The sequence below is a fragment of the Solea solea genome, chromosome 9 (genome assembly GCF_958295425.1).
Source record: "Solea solea chromosome 9, fSolSol10.1, whole genome shotgun sequence".
Taxonomy (NCBI): Eukaryota; Metazoa; Chordata; class Actinopteri; order Pleuronectiformes; family Soleidae; genus Solea; species Solea solea.
Window position 1 is genome coordinate 7,071,898 of NC_081142.1, and position 17,564 is coordinate 7,089,461.

Here is a 17,564-nt window from a genome sequence, read left to right on the forward strand (position 1 = left end):
TGATAGATTCAGCACACAGAGAATTGTTTTTTAGTGAGCTCAGTGGAAATGCATAGAATGTGTCAATGTCACTAGAACATACTAGATTATTAGACAACAGTGTATTTTCTTACGTATTATAGGTTTTTTTTGTTGAAAAGTTTCCACTGCCTGTCATAGTTAATACTAGTATAAGCCAGAATTGAGCCGTTCCAGCCCTCAATGTTACACTATAAACATCGGAACGCTTGATTTTTCAGACATGTTAGGGAAAACTTCACCAATTTCTGTATTTTTTCTCGCTCTAGCTTTTGTCTGGAGTGAACTCATATGCCCCACTTCTCTTCTATTGTTCTAAGCATGGCATGTGAGGAGACACATGTGGGTCTGTTTGTCCCGCTGCTGTTTTCATGGAAATGGGAAAAGGAATGAAAGTAACCCAAAACAAGCACCAAAACTGAACCGCTAATTATGAGCTAGGGGAGGTATGGGGGTGTGTGGGGGGGGGGTCTTCTCTAACCCTCTTTTAAAGGTTATTTAAGATGCTGTGTGTTCTTTCTTTCATGTTTGCAGCTCTGTATTCAGAGTGCCATGTGTCTAAACATCACACCATCTCAAAACTCCAGACACTATTAACGATGATAAGGTTTACGGCCCCTCACATGTTGTGTATTGTGTCTTTGAGAGGCTTAATAAATCATGCCGCAGTTATGGCTTCATGAGTATATGTTCATTTTGGGTGGCCATAGTTGTGTTGAAGTTGTCATAATCTTTCAACAAATTGTCAGTCGCTCATTGTGATTATTGAGAGCTTATAGAAATGTATTATACAAAAAATGAACCAGTGACTCAAACAATGCAATACAAACATATGGTGTGTGCACATCTGGGTGAGAGGATCAAAAGTTCAGATGTCCTCATTCACACTGCACCAGCCACTGCTCCACATCCTGTCGAAAAACATAACAAATTCAGAGGTTAAACTGCAGGATCACATTTTTTTTTTTTGCAAGTTTGCCTTTTAGTCTGCAGTTGGCTGACTCTGCTCAGAACGCTTCTCTTTTTATTTCTTAGACAAAACCTCTTCTAGAAGCATTTCATTAAATGTGTAATGCATATCACTCAACCCCCTCATTTACAGTGGGTACGGAAAGTATTCAGACCCCTTTAAATTTTTCACTCATTGTTTCGTTGCAGCCATTTGCTAAAATCAAAAAAGTTCATTTTATTTCTCATTAATGTGCACTCAGCACCGCGTCTTGACAGGAAAAAAAATAGAAATTTAGAAATTTTTGCAAATTTATTAAAAAAGAAAAACTGAAATATCACATGGTCATAAGTATTCAGACCCTTTGCTCAGTATTGAGTAGAAGCACCCTTTTCAGCTAGTACAGCCATGAGTCTTCTTGGGAATGATGCAACAAGTTTCAAGGGATCCTCTTCTTCCTTGCGGATCCTCTCCAGTTCTGTCAGGTTGGATGGTGAACGTTGGTGGACAGCCATTTTCAGGTCTCTCCAGAGATGCTCAATTGGTTTAGGTCAGGGCTCTGGCTGGGCCAGTCAAGAATGGTCACAGAGTTGTTCCGAAGCCACTCCTTCGTTATTTTAGCTGTGTGCTTAGGGTCATTGTCTTGTTGGAAGGTGAACCTTCGGCACAGTCTGAGGTCCTGAGCACTCTGGAAGAGGTTTTCTACCAGGATATCTCTGTACTTGGCCGCATTCATCTTTCCTTCAATTGTAACCAGTCGTCCTGTCCCTGCAGCTGAAAAACACCCCCATAGCATGATGCTGCCACCACCATGTTTCACTGTTGGGATTGTATTGGGCAGGTGATGAGCAGTGCCTGGTTTTCTCCACACATACCGCTTAGAATTAACGCCAAAAAGTTCAATCTTGGTCTCATCAGACCAGAGAATCTTATTTCTCATATTCTGGGAGTCCTTATGTGTTTTTTGGCAAACTCTATGCGGACTTTCATATGTCTTGCACTGAGGAGAGGCTTCCGTCTAGTTGACTTTGTGGAACTTTCTCCCATCTCCCTACTGCATCTCTGGAGCTCAGCCACAGTGATATTTGGGTTCTTCTTTACCTCTCTCACCAAGGCTCTTCTCCCTCGATTGCTCAGTTTAGCTGGACGGCCAGTTCTAGGAAGAGTTCTGGTCGTCCCAAACGTCTTCCATTTAAGGATTATGGAGGCCACTGTGCTCTCAGGAACCTTGAGTGCTGCAGAAATTCTTTTGTAACCTTGGCCAGATCTGTGCCTTGCCACAATTCTGTCTCTGAGCTCCTTGGGCAGTTTCCTCGACCTTATGATTCTTATTTGCTCTGACATGCACTGTGAGCTTTAAGGTCTCATAAAGACAGGTGTGTGCCTTTCCTAATCAAGTCCAATCAGTTTAATTAAACACAGCTGGACTCCAATGAAGGAGCAGAACCATCTCAAGGAGAATCAGAAGAAATGGACAGCATGTGAGTTAAATATGAGTGTCACAGCAAAGGGTCTGAATACTTATGACCATGTGATATTTCAGTTTTTCTTTTTTAATACATTTGTAAAAATGTCTACATTTCTGTTTTTTTTCTGTCAAGATGGGGTGCTGAGTGTACATTAATGAGAAATAAAATGAACTTTTTTGATTTTAGCAAATGGCTGCAATGAAACAAAGAGTGAAAAATGAATACATTCCGTACCCACTGTATAAAGCGCATCATATTCAGTTTGTGTTGAGACAGGTCATGCCAGTTTTACTGTTTTTACTCTTACATGTATAATTTCACATTGAAAACTTTAAGCCACTCAGCCAATATTAACCATCTCTAACATATCTACCAAACCAGGGGCCACACAGTTGGTGTAGTGGTTAGCACTGTTGCCTTTGCAACAAAAAGACCCCGTGTTCACAACCTGTTCGGAACAACTTTCTGCATGGAGTTTGCATGTTCTTCCCAGGTTCTCTGGCTTCCTCCCACAGTCCAAAAACTCTAAATGAACCGTAGGTATGAGTGTGAGAGTGAATGGGATTGGCACCAGTGGCCACGCGACCCTCATGTGGAGGATAAAGCGGTAGACGATGGAATGAAACCACTGTTATGCCAGACCACTCTGGACTTATGTTTACAACAGCTGCATGCAAGTTACATCTTAAACAATAACAACAATAATAATAAAAAAAAAATGAATTATATTAGCTAAGTGGTGTACTTTGGACACAAGTGAAGTGCCATTGTAATTCTCACAGTCTCACGCAGTTGTGTTTGAAAAGCGTGGGACCCCTCTGCCACTGTGATGTGTTTAGTCCTTGTGTAGCAGTGAGGCTCTGCGCTGCATCACAGGATAGACAAACAGACAGACAAGGCATTAGCGATGTGTTTACCATATGTTCAGGAAGGAGAGACATGTTGGGAGACGATGAGGAAAAGAGACATTTTCATGGTGTACAAAGAGACGAGTGGGGGTGCGTCTGGAGATTTACTACCCGACATGAACCATCACAAAACGGACAGACCAGTCAAACATTGCTTTACCCTGTGGCACATTGTCACCCTTACATTTGAATAATGGTGAGGACGTGTCAGTGATGTTGTCTTCTTTATAATATAAGACCCACCTGGGTGAGAGGGAAATAATTACATTGGTAACAGCTGCCAAACTTTAAGAGACTCCCTGCAGACTGAAAGTATCACATTAGGTGCCCTTGTATAGAAATGATCCATGCAAATAGTCACATAGTGAGAGAAACCTTGTCAAGCTGTTGCTGTCAGTGTTGAGGAGGAGGCTTAATGTTCAAGGATTCACAGTTTATGACCCAGGAATTCTGGGAAGTGCAGGTGATCCATGAGACCCCAAAGAGATGAAGTTAGGATTGAAATTGGATTGGTGAAGCAATCCATCAGTCCCTTCACTTCGTCCATCACTATTTCACTATTTCTTTGATGCTGTCATTTTTTTACTTGATTTGTTTTTTTTATTTCATTCCCTGCTATTTAAAGCAGTTTTATTTGATTTATGTCCGATGTAAATTCGGATTTTTCTAAGTTGTGATACTCTCATTAAGGAATTGTCTCATCAAAAACGCTGAACTGTGATTTGGCTAGAGGGATGGGAATAAGAGAGATAAATAAACAGAGGAATAGGTTAAAAAGTTTAAGGAAAATGGTAACAGTAATACAATGAATGCTACATTGTGTCCAAGAAAAAAAAAATACACATATACATATATATGTATGTACACATATATAGTAATGGTTTGAGTTAATCTAATCACCCCACTTGGTAGTGTTTTTAGCTGAGCTGTGGGCTTTAGGCTCTGGGAATGTTTGTGCAGTAGAAACCCTGGGTGATGTTGTTTGTATTGTTCTGTTTCAGCCTGTGTGTTGAACCAGTGTCAGCAGAACATAGCTGTGTTTTCTTTTCTCTCTCTCTCTCTCACACACACACACACACACACACACACACAAAAACATTCACCCTGTCTGTCTCCATCCTGACCCCCTAACTCTGTTACTGCATGTTTTGGTCTTTGACCCTATCATCAAATGTGGGTCAATGCCCATATAAATTGCCAAAAAGAGATCCTGTTAAAATCCTCTGATATTCAGAGTGTTATAACAGATGGATCTACACAGGGCAATGGGTGTTAGTGTGTGCAGACATGTAGACTACAAAAGGATCACTGCATTTCTGTGCTCACTTTCTCTCTAGGCTGCATGTTGTCTGCTATGACATTTCAGTAAACACAAGTATAACACATATACCTTATGTTACCTGAGAGAGTGTGTGTGTGTGTGTGTGTCTGAGTGCATTGACTGTGTTAGCAGCAGCACGGGAGTATAACTGTGTGACAGAGGAGCGCTGTGTGTGCAGAATGCCACGCTGTCTCAGGTCTTGGATTGCTCACATAAATAGTGTTCTCTTCACAGTTGAACGCTCCTGATACATTAAGCAAAGTGGAAGTCACCACGTTGAAATAAAACCATTAACCAATGTAACCAACATCACTGTATTTATGAGACTAGACTCAGCAAGTTTTTTTCAGGTCTAATCTGCAATAATGCAATTTATGAAATAGTGGAAGAGTTGCAAATAAACTTATTTTTTTTTCCAATCTTAACCTTTATTTTGAAGGTTCAATCCCCTTGCCATCCTGCTCCTGTATGTCTGAACCATGGTCATCTCGTAAAAGACGCAGGACAAATATGCTAATAAATGTTTATTATATTGGTTTTACCCAGTAATGGCTTTATTTTTCTGTGTGTGTGTGTGTGTGTGTGCGTGCGTGCAAGCATGATGGATGTGTCAGTGTTACAGATCTTTTATGATTGTTATTGACCTATAGCTGTTTTGTATATTCGCCTCCTTGCTCAGACAACAAACATGGGTGTTGATCAACTGGTGAAGTGAGTTATGTTCTGAGTCACATCATAAGTGCGGTCATCAGAGGGCATCGTGGGAATTATGTAGCACTGTCCTACCACTATCACTTCACTGACAAGATCTCTTCATGGAGGTCTAACTACATTCTCTTCCGAAATGTATTCCCATGTTTCCTCCTCTCTCGTTTTTGTATTGTTTGTCTTTTGGGATGTTTTCCAGTCATTAACATGTTCCAGAACATTCTTATTTTCCCCATAATTCATCTCTACAACCTCGCAGGTGTGTGTACACGGGGAACTGAAGGGAGATTAGTTGTTTTCCATTTCTCAAATCTGTAATGAGTGCTTTTATAAATGTTTGGGGATGAGCAGCCGTGTGTGGGTGTGTTTGTCTGTGTCTCAGATAGAGAAGTACGTTATCGTGACAGGGAAAAACACACGCAACATGCTGCTTTCCCATCCACGTTAATGCATGACTAACCCCTTTGCTTTCAAATAGATGTATACTTAACTCTTTTTTCATTTACTCATAAATGCAGTGTTAAGTCAGTCTGTGACCTCTGTGCTAATGTAGGGTTCATCAAAGAAGCCTCTTTCCATATGTGGCTCAAGAGGTCTAACACACACACAGGTTTGCACAGCTATTCTTCTTAGGACACTGCATTGACTTCCATTCCACCTTAACCATAACCAGTTAATACCTAACCCTAACCTTAATCTAACCACAATTCTTAACTTAGCCCTAAACTTAACCCATTTCTCCAAAATTAGGTTTTGCCTCATTTGGTCTTTGTTATGGTCTCCATGAAGTACACACACTATATACACATGTACATGTATGTGTGTGTGTGTATATATATGTATATATACATATGTATATATATATATATATATATATATATAAATATATATATATATATACACATATGTAGGTGTATGTGTACATATATATATATATAGCAGCTGTACCCGGGAGTGATGACTCAGAGTACACTCATCAGTGATACATGCCGTTCTCAGTATATTCATGAGGAATTTGCCTGTTTTATTAAAAATAGATGACAGAAACACTCTCCTAGCTCTGCATCCACTACAGCTGTCTGTGATGACACCTCATCAGGTTAAAAACTACGTCATGGGCAGTTCAAAAAATATCCAAGATTTCAACATCATCCCAATATCCTGTCTATTGTGGCTTTCTCCAGAATGGAGGGATAGAGTTTTGGAGGGAAAGAGACTGAAGCGGTTAGGTCTGGTACATGCACAGATGAAGTGGTCCTCGGTAGTGCAACAGTGCCCCCTAATGATCAAAAGACATCACAGGCCTTGGAACTGAATACAAAATTTTAATCTCCCTCTTAAGAAAATATGGTGTTGTAAACTTATAATATAAAAGTATGAATGTGTTTTCTCTCAAATAAATCTAACTCAAAAAGGGAACAGGGTCTTTATAGCACTGGTAAACTTGTGTGCAGGTTTCTCCAGTCCACCGTTCAAGTCAAACTCTTATTTTGAAATCTCCTACTTTGTGATGGTTAAACTTAATCACCCCCTACCCCACCTCTGCGCCCTCTCCTCCATGTGTAAGACAGAAACTAGAATCAGATGGGCTGCTTGACTCCTTCACGTTACAAGTTTCTTCATTAACAACAACAAAAAAGGAACAAGAAAAGAAAAGTGATCTGTGTAATCGAGTTCATGCCACATGACTTCAGTGAAAAACTAAACTGTAAAGTGTCGCAGACTGTTGTTTTGCTTTGACTGCCAGCAGAGAACTTGCGGTTGTTGCATTCTGCTTTGTCTAGAGACCGTCTGTTTACCTCAGGATGTTTTCTCCCTGCTGGAGCCTCCTGAGTCAATTAGTCGTGGATGTAATGTACTGTCCTTGGCAGTATTAGAGGGGTGTGTGTGTGTGTATATGTGTGTGTGTGTGTGTGTGTGTGTGTGTTCCAGTGTGCAAACGTGTCTCCTCATGAATGCGTATGATTCAGTTTCTCTCGGTGTGAGAAAAGTGCAGGAGATTTTACATGGCCCTGGGGTTTGTGGCTGCACAGAAACTCTCATCTGGTGAATTAAACCATAATCTGTTGCAGCCTATGTGGCAAAAATAAAGGCTCATTAATTCCCTTATGTTTCTAAACACTTGGCGTGTACTGCATCAATGCAGTGTTTTACATTAAAACTTCAGTTTCTATCAGCAGCTGCAGCATCTTAGGCCGAGTGTGATAAGGAGGCAGGTTGTCGTGTGCCGAGCAGACACAGTCCAGCCACAGTGACCAGCATGTGGCTGACTGGCGGTGACAGGGAGGAGTGCACGGACCGTATGTTTGTGTCTGTGATTGGGTCCCACGTCTCCTCTAAATTATAGCCCTCAAGGTCTGTGCCAGGCCAACCTTTGACACACAGTGCAGTAGAGAAAAAACGCAGATAAGTCGGAGAGATTCATGTTGAGACAGTTGCCGACAGAGGAAAAAAAAGGAAAAAGAAGTGAAGTGATTTGATGTGAAAGCAATTGAGAGCTTTTGCATGTACCGACAGAGCAGCAGCTGCCTGTTCATCTGTCCTCCAGTCAAACTGACCTTCAGCTACACCTCCTTGTGCAGGAAACCATAGATTTGACTCCCTGCAATCCAGCATGCAGATCTATGACCATGGCGGCACTGCTGGGCAGAAACAAAACAGACCCACCTCAGACTCAGACTGTGTGGTAATTCAGGCCTCATTTGAAACTAAAGATTTATGTCTTGGTGTTTCCACATATAATATCAGGATCAGGCTGGTGGAGCAACACCAGGAGGTCTTTTTTAACTTAAAGAGCTTTTCTATCTATATACAAGTTAGCAGACTGGTGAGTTATGTCAATTCATGACATCATATTGAGTATTAATAGATTTGTTGTAACGAAAACTCAGTGTTTTGCTGAGTCATCAGGTCACCTGAAAATGACCAGTGATTGACATTACAGATGCAAACAAAGCTTTTGATGTAAAAATGGGACATAGGTCAGGGCACAGATGAATGTTTTGCTGTAATGTGATGTCTCTAGTTTAATTCTGCTCAAAGTTTCTCAATTTGTATTTCAGCCTTTGTCAAGAACCAGTCAAGAATTGTATTTCATCAAATCCAAATGTGATTCTTCTTCCAAAATCATCAACTTTTCTGGTTTTCAAAATGGGGGAAGAAAAAGTAATAGACACAGAGAGAAAGGTGCTGATATATGAGAATAAACATAGTGATTTGATTAACTGGTCTTCTCCCACCATATGACACCCTGTGCAGACTTGCTCTTTTTTGTGTTTAAAGTCACATTTCCGCTCTCCTTGTTAAAAACCTGAAGCATTGTCCACACCTTTCATACAAGACAGAATAATTATAGTACAAAGAGTGCCAGAGATAAACTTTATTTTTCCATTCCTGCTCATGTTAGGTAGATTTCCGTCTTTTAATAAACAGAAGTTTTCCGGTGAACCTGTTCTAGGATTCGTCAGTGTCAGCACCACAACTTACGAAGAGCATGTGTCCCTGCTGAGATACTGCACTTGCACAAGTGCACTGGCGGGCTCAGATAAGTCATTTATCAAATGTTTGTGTTTGTAGTATTTGTGAGTTTGCGCTGACTCTCCGTGTTGTTTATATGTTCGAGATTTTGCCAGCCTCTCTGAGACTAAAGACATTCCTACTTGTTTTCCAGCTGTTCCTCGACAAATCATGACTAAGCTTGCTGTACATAATTTAGAGTCAAAGCTTAGTTGCCGCCTTATAAATAGAAGATTTATGTATTTTTCAGAAAGTTTGCTTGTAACCCTTCCAGTGTTTCATGTTATTTGTGAACACAAATTGGATGTGATTACATATTTTCAAATTAAGCTCATGTGTGCAGTTTTGTTTTTGACTATGGTAATGATGACGTGTCTGTCATCCATGTAACGTGACTCCTGGCCAGTTTGTCTTTGGTCAGCTAGAACAACTAACCTATGGCTGCTATGTTCATGCAGCCACAAGGACCCCTACCTACCCCTCCCCCACCCAGGGGCCCAGAAAAAGGTTCATTGTGCAGGCAGAGAGTGAAGCAAACAAGGCCTGGTTCTGGTTAGCTGTGCTACATCTGAAACAGTCACCTTCCTCCAGGGGTAGCATCTGGAGCTGGTTTCCTGTTCAGGCTATGCTGGGCAGAGGCGGAGTTTGGCCCGACTCTGTTATTGGGTGAGATTGAGCCTTTGTGGACCCTGGGATTGGTTGAGATTGCCAGACAGTAATCTGTCAATCACTGGCATATGGATTCAAGGCAGAGCAAAGCAAAGCAAGAGAGATTTTATGATTGGTGCAAAGTCCCCAGCTATAAGTCAGCATTGCATCAATGTTATACCAATAATCCAGCTGCAGGTTAAGCATAGGCCAACCAGCCGTCTTTAGTCGGGGGAACAAAGGAGGTTCATGTTCTATACATTTTTCCACATGGCAGTTTTCCGTCAAAATTAAGTATGCAATGATAAGAAACACAAAGTCATTTTAAGTAATGGCTTTATATCGAGAAATTGCGACTTTTAAAATTGGCATTGTTTTGACAGAGTAATGCAGTTGTGATTCTATAATTGTGTGTAATAGTCACATTAGAGCATGGCGGCAGGAATAGTGCCTTCAGTAATGGCGTGCAATAATAACTTTAGCTTCCTGTTATTACAGCAGTAATGCTCTAGTTCAGGCCACTTGCACTGCTCCTAAAAATGCACTGTTTGTAGAACCTTCCCTGAAAGCCACTTGAATTGAGTAGCCTTTTTTTGCCAGAGAATTTTTTTTACTGGAGACAGTAAATTGTTTTTGTTTTGTGCTTTACTATGCTTAACTAATTGCCCTAGTGGCACTTAATTTATTTAATTTAATTGAACTGAATTGGGGGTCACACATTGTTGCAGAGGGTAGCTAGGAATGTTGCCGTGCAGCAAGAAGGTTGCTGGTTCGGATCCCTTTTTCGACCATCGGCCTTTCTCTGTGGAGCTTGCATGTTCTCTCCATCTGCCTGTGGGTCCTTCCACAATCTCTATATGATTGGCCTGTGATGGAGTGGGGATCTGTCCGGGGTGAACCCCGCCTTTCTCCCTATGTCAGCTGGGATTGGCCGGGGACACATGTGTAAATGAATGACAACTTGAGAGGTTGAGGTTGTCCTTGTAAATCCTTTTTGATATGTCATTAGTAAAATCCCATTAAAATATTAAATAATGGATTATTGTGTCATTTTGTATATTTAATGAGGGTGAGTTGTAAACTAATTTTTAATAAAAAAAAATTGTGTTGTTTATTACCAAAATGCATTATTGCTATTTCTCATTCTAATATCATTTAAATACAGATTACAGGTTTACATGTTAATGTGTCAACACGGAAAAGAACCATTGGAAAAACATCTGATTGGTCCGCCATACATAATATTGGATAGTTAAAACGGCAAAGTCTTTTATCTCAGTCTCAGATCTCAGTCTCAATTCCCTAGTGTAATACCCTGATTGTGTTATCCAGAGTGCCTCTGGAAAGCATGCTCTATTCTGCTCCTTGCCATTCCCAGAGGTGTACAGTCCACTACCTTTCCAGTGCCAGTGCCAACAGCTTCAGCCAATTTTCCCACTCAGCTTCGCTCAGTTCAGTCGCAGGTCTGTACCATAGATCTCCATTTCCTCCTCTGTTGCCATCATGGCATGCAGCTGACAGCAGCAAATGACACACTTCACAGTTAACAGTACAGAAGAGATACTGTAGCGCACTTGTACATGGATGAAAGAATTAAATAAAACTTGAGAAAGCTGTAAAAAAAAAAGCTATTCGTCATAGCGGGTATTGTACTTGAGTTCGTTCACAGAAATTTTTCAGCAGCTGAATAAACAAAAGTACATACCATTTCTATCCCCCACACATAGAAAAAAACACAAAATAAATAAATCAGTAAAATAGTGATGAATAATAAAACAAACTGAACAGCCATTTTGGCTTAAAGCTTTGAGCGACCAATCAATAAATAGCTATGAAATCCTTTGTTTTCCCTCCCTGGGATCTGAACTTGTCTACTAAGGGGTCCCCAGATAAACCTGTGGGGTCATGATATCAAAACATGTACTGTAATGCTGCAACAAAATATGTTTGCTTGTTTTTCTGACTCTTTTGTGTTGTTCTTTCTTTTTTGTGAAATGTTGGACAGCAAACAGCTCGGCTGAATGTTTTTCAGTCATTTGTCTTTTGCGTGTCCGACAGATCACGTACATTCCTCTTTTAATCAGTCATGCTCTCTGCAGGCTTGCGTTTTTTCCTCATATGGTACATCTGTAAACCTTCTGTACGATTATTGTGTGTATTTTGCTTGAAATACTCACAACTCATGACCTTAATCACAGATGGACATTGCTTTGCAACTAAGTTTGAAATAAGGGATTCTCTTAAATGATAACTAAAGTCTTTCATCTGACATTTAAATGGTAATACTTCAAAACCTACAACCTTTTTACTATCCAGCAGCCATATTGGCCAACCTTTTACCAATTAAAGAACGGCAGTCAAAAAGCCTTCGGTTAGAAGCACGTAGCATTGATGTGCTCATAGATGGGAACATTTCATCAGGTTTGCACAAAGTATCTCTGGATAAATGATGTGGAGGCCATTGGCTTCTCTGTCAGCTCCTCCTATTTGAACTGAAAGCTTGTGATCCCAAACTCATGATGCAGCAGCAATGAAATGAAAATGTCATTTGTTGACATGTACAAACTCCTTTAAGAATGTGTTGGATCATGTGAACATCCTCTTGGATTTTATATACAGACGGAAGTGTAGTAGATTAATAGTAAACAAGGAACGCGTAATTGTCTTTGTCGTACTCTCCTCATTGTTGTCCATGACTGACGTGAGCAAGAGAGTGGTCCCAAACATTGTTTGGCAGTGTGAATGAGTGCAGCTTGGAGAGGTATTTGATTTCACAATGTTAAAGAAGAAAAATGTGTGGCGAGATTGTGTGTGAATGTCCCCCGGGGGGATGAGTGTTTGGCTGGGGTCTGAGGCAGGGAGGAGACCATGTTTAAGTGAACAGCGCAGCTAAATAGTGTGTTCATTTGATACCTAACACATTAGGAGGTTTGATTAATGCCTTCAACAATTTCTGTTCATGTCACACTTCATATTGGCAGAGTCACTGAGCGCAATCAACGGGGGAAAGTCAGACCCCTACTTTGCCGCTATATGAGAGACAAAGAGATAATTCTGTGGCTTTGGCTCACCATCATTGGGTATGATTGTATTGGCTCACTCAAGAGATCTTCTAGGTCAGACACAGGATCCCCCCAGTGGGCCCACCACAAGGTCCAAAGCCCCTTATTCTCAGAGCCTGTTTGTCTTGGTGGGAGGAACACAAAGCTCTTTCCAGAAGAGTCCCTCGTTAAAATGAAATATATCCATGGGGCATTTGTAGCTCCATCTGACACAAACATACCGTCCATTGTCAACAGCCAACCCCTCAACCTAATTCTCTCTGCAATATCTTTGTGTCTTTTTCGCCCTGCATTATTTTTCCCTCTCACTCCCCTCCATGACCCCGTTGCCTCCATTTCAGCTGTATTTTTCATTTGATTTCCATGCTGTTCATCAGACAGATCAGCTCCACACCCTTGTTTTATTGGCCTATGAGCTCACCCTTCTTGTCAGAGTGACCAGTGTTCTGTAAATGGCCCTGTCATCCACAGCATGTTGGATGAGATTGTGTGTGATTGTGAGAAAGTAGGACAGAAACAGTTAAGTACCCGTACGAAAGCCAACAAAAGAATGGAGCAAAATTAAGCTTTAGCTCAGCGTCTTCCAAAGCTGTAAAATTGGCGAATGGAAAGATGAACTCACCCATACTGTGCTTGTAATTTAAGCTCATGCACTATTTTTACAAGAGAATACAAGAGGAAACCAGCTAATAAGCATGTAAACTAGTGATTAGGTGACATCAAATGATGTTAATATGCTTTGCATCATGATGCAGCATACACCTCATTTTTCCTTTTGTGGTTTTCACTTGTGCACTGTGATGGCACATGACGATTTACCAATATTGACACGTTAACGAAGTTTGTTGTACGACTTTCTTTGAGAATCTTCCTTCCTTTGCAGCATAGGCAGTTGTTGCCAGTGTTTGACTAGCTCATTGCCATTTTTGAGAGTCTTATTTTGGAAAATATCTTCCCAAAGATAGATCAGTCGATTGAAAATCACCAAAGCGGAAGAAGACAAATTAAAGACTAATTATGATTAAATACAAATGGAGAGTGCCAGCAACTGCCATGAAACACCAGAGAAGAGGAAGATCACAGTGACTGGAAACAGGAGTAAAAAGATGGCCTGACTTTGCTTAACTTTGCGCTAATCTTACCCACTAACATCCATCCATCCATCATTCATCTTCATCATCGCTTTATCCTCCACATGAGGGTTGCTGGTGCCAATCCCAGCTGACATAATGCGAAAGGCGGGGTACACCCTGGTGTCAGTCCATCACAGGGCCACATAGAGACGAACACTCTCAGAGTGTCCAATTTGCCTAATCCCCTGCATGTTTTTGGACTGTGGGAGGAAACCGGAGAACCAGAGAAAAAAACCTACACACACACACACACACACACACAGGGAGAACATGCAAACTCCATGGAGAAAGGCCCTTATTCCAACTGGGTCACAAACCCAGGTCTTCTTGCTGCAAAGGCAAGATTAACATGTTATATTCTGTTTGCCATCATCAGGTAAACTTATTTTAGTGTTTATGCCAAGCTAACTGGCTACTGTGCACTGTACAGACATGACGAGAGTATCAGTATTATTACTCCTGTGTATGTAGCTCTCTGCAAGGTATAAATGTGCTGTCTTCCAATGAACCACCCGTTTTATTCTGTGTCTGTGTCACAGGCTCTTGGAGATTCTGATTTCCCCACGGTGCTGAGGCAGCTGCTGCCCTTGATGAAGCCCCATGGAGGTGACGACAGCTCATCCTCAGGGTCAAGGTCCAGGAAAGATGAGTGTGGGCCTGACGAGCTGATCCTCCTCTTGGTTTACCTGTACTCTCTGGCTGATGAGGCACTGTCTGCAGACCGGAGCACAGAGGAGGAGGAGCTAGAGAAGCTGGAAAGGGACCTAATAGGAGCACTTACCCTGGTCATCACACGAGAGACAGAGCTCAGCCCCTTGCTTCAGAAACTCACCGGTGAGAGAATCAGTGCAATCACTTCATGGTTATTTCTAGGAGCATCCGCACTTTGCCAAATCTTCTGGTGGTCTTGAAAGATTAGAGTACAACAGTGGGAACAGGAGATTGTTTAATTCCTGTTAATGGGAGGATTTTTATCAAAGTCTTCACACCCCATCTTTTCTCTGCTCTCTTTGTATCACACTTTTCATCCACATCCTCCTACACACACATTTTCTGGTCAGTTTTGCAAACTGCTACTCAAACTGTCAAGTGTGGGAATGTCTGAGCTGGATGAGTGCAAGAGAAAAATAGTGTGTGAGAGACGTGACCCTTTACTTTAATTTCTACAGTTATATCTGAAATCCATAGAGATGAAAAACATTTACTGTTTGTATTGCGTTGCTACCAGTGCGGGCGCGCGCTGGTGTGTGTGTGTGTGTGTGTGTGTGTGCGCGCATGTGTGTGTTTCCTGGTTTTTTTGGTTCCTCTGGTCTAGCTGAGCTGGTAACTGTGTGGTAGAGCAGATCAAGGCCAACTCCTAAGATAAATTAACCGTCTACCTCCACACCACAGCTGTCTTTACCTCCAGGAGTAATGGCGTCTTTAACCTTGAGCCTTTACACACACACAGTCTCCTCCCCTGCCACATAGTTCATAATTAGAGCTACTTTTAGTTTTTGCCCGCTCCATACTGAAGCACACACCCTGAAATAATAGACTTGTGCTTATCATGCGCAGGGTCATTTCAGTAGTATACTGTATATGAGGTTGGTAAATCCATGTAAAGCACTATTAGAGGTTGTTGATCCCTCCTGTTTTTTTTTTACTCCCTTTTCTCTCTCTTCCAGCTCATACTCTGTCTCACTCTCTTCCTGCTCTACTTGGCTAAGTGCAGTTTGAATATGAGGGGCCTCTTGGCAGGCACTGGTCGAGAGATGTGGATCATGTTAAAAACCCGACTCTCTGTTATAAACACATCATTGGAAATTACCCTGTCATTGTGTGCCAGGTGTGTTTTAGACAGCAAAAACAGTGTGTCTATGTGTGTGCACTGTATGTAAGCGCGAGTGTGTGCGCGAGTGTGTGTTTTACCCAGTCAGCAGTGTGTGCACCTTTCTTTTCAATTGAAATGTGTGTATGTTCACACTCGACTGCCTGTGTGAGGGTTTTTATGGCAGCCAGCGAAGTACTCGACTGGAGTAACGTGACGCGTCACGTAGTCTCTCTCTCTCTCTCTGTCTCTCACACACACACTGTACGCTTTCAGAGCACAACATCGATTGTGACATTCTCGCCAGTTAAAGGACTCAAATTGAAACCAGACGTTAAATGAAACCTGGCCGCCATGAGAACAGCGTTTTTACAAATTTACAAAAACAATAACACACACACAAGATCATCATGCCGGAAAAAAAGAAGAAATGAGGACAAATGAGTTAAGTGCTGGATGCCGCACAGGTCTGTGAAACAAAAGTATCTTTTTATGGGAACTTGATTAAAGAGCGCCTTCAGGAAATCGTGTTCCTCAGACTTAACATGGTGAATTTATTTGTTATTCCATATTTCCTGTCTAGTGAACCATAGTTTTCTTTAGTGTAACACTCCCATAAATGAACTCAGACAAGTGCTTTGTTCAAACAACAAAGCAGACTGTAATATGTAGCAAATACTGGTGCGTATTACGTTTTTGTTGCATCGCCGCGGCACATGGTTATGTTGGAAAAAAGTAACATGGGAGCCAGAACAACCATGTGACTTATCATATTTATGAGTAGAGTTTTACAGCACAGAGAACTCTATCAGACTTTTAATCCACAGACAATATTTTTTAGTAGCGTTGATGCATTGCCAGTGAAGGCCACATCGAAACAGTAATAGGATATGTCCAAGTCTTCATCTTTTACCTTCACACCAGGGAGAAGAACAGCAGAGCAGTTTAAAAACTCACAATATAAAGTGTTCAACGGTTGTTCATTGTCGAGTCAAGAAAAGTTACTATTTCATTTTTAATCATTGTGTCTCTGCTTGTGAAATATATATTCGTACATGTGTTTGCATTGTTTTCGGGGTATGGCTTTGATTAAAGGCCCGTACAGTATTTATCCAAGAAAATGGCTCTGCTTATTGTAGACTGTGAAATGAGCTCTTAAACCAAATGCTCCACAGCCAACACCACATGTGGAAAGAACCGTATTGGTTGAGAGCAACACGGCGGGTGGAAAACATATAATGGGATTGGGTAAGAAACCAGCTTATCTCCTGAAACCTGGAGTCTGATTGGCAGCTGCCAGTTAGCGGTGTAAAAGGGTGGTTTGTGTTATGTGTGCAGGTTGTAAATAGCTCAAAGCAGTTACTGTTAATTCCTAATTCAGTTGTGGGAAAATCTACTTTGTTTTTGGTCAGAAAGCAAAAATGAAAGTGTCTCAGACTCCTTCATGGATTCTTTTCTTTTTTTCTGCTGCTGCAGAGTCAAACTTTCTTCCCCTTTCCAAATTTTTTTCACCTCTTCTACCATGATTGGGGTACGGAAACATGAAAAAGAAAGCCGGCCAGCCAGAATATTCCTAATTCTTCACCCTAGGACGTCTAGCTTGCTCAGTATGATGGATCATAGTTTGTCTGTACTTGTCAGTGAGTGGGCGTACGGCTCCAGTAGTAAGATTGTGAATTCCCCAGTGATGGAAATTGTGATTTACCAGCATCTATGACACAGGATTGTGTCAGAAGTCCGTAGAATATTTAGCAAAATAAGATTTTAACTGGAATTGAAGTGGTTTCATTCATATCATGTCCTTCTCTCCTTTTCTGCCTCAGACACACATTGGCTTTGTTATTCATCCTGTCAGTGGGGTGTGCACGGGGCAAGGAGGGGGAAGCAGAGGGAGGGTTGGACCTCCCCAATGTCATTGTTTGGGTTGGCACAGCATTACGGGCCAGATGAGGGACATGAAAGGGATCACACATAACTCGAGCCACCAGCTCTCCCTCTGCCTACTTCTCCAACTTTTTCTAC

At 41.4% G+C, this 17,564-nt stretch overlaps 1 protein-coding gene across 1 annotated transcript in view; it reads left to right on the forward strand.

Moving 5' to 3' along the window:
• The window catches only part of scfd2 (sec1 family domain containing 2), an 80,286-nt gene that overhangs the window by 22,898 nt on the left and 39,824 nt on the right, over window positions 1–17,564 (forward strand). The window contains exon 5 of the mRNA XM_058639382.1: window positions 14,272–14,566. Within this exon, the coding sequence (XP_058495365.1) occupies window positions 14,272–14,566 (295 nt within the window). The remainder of the gene's footprint in view (window positions 1–14,271; window positions 14,567–17,564) is intronic.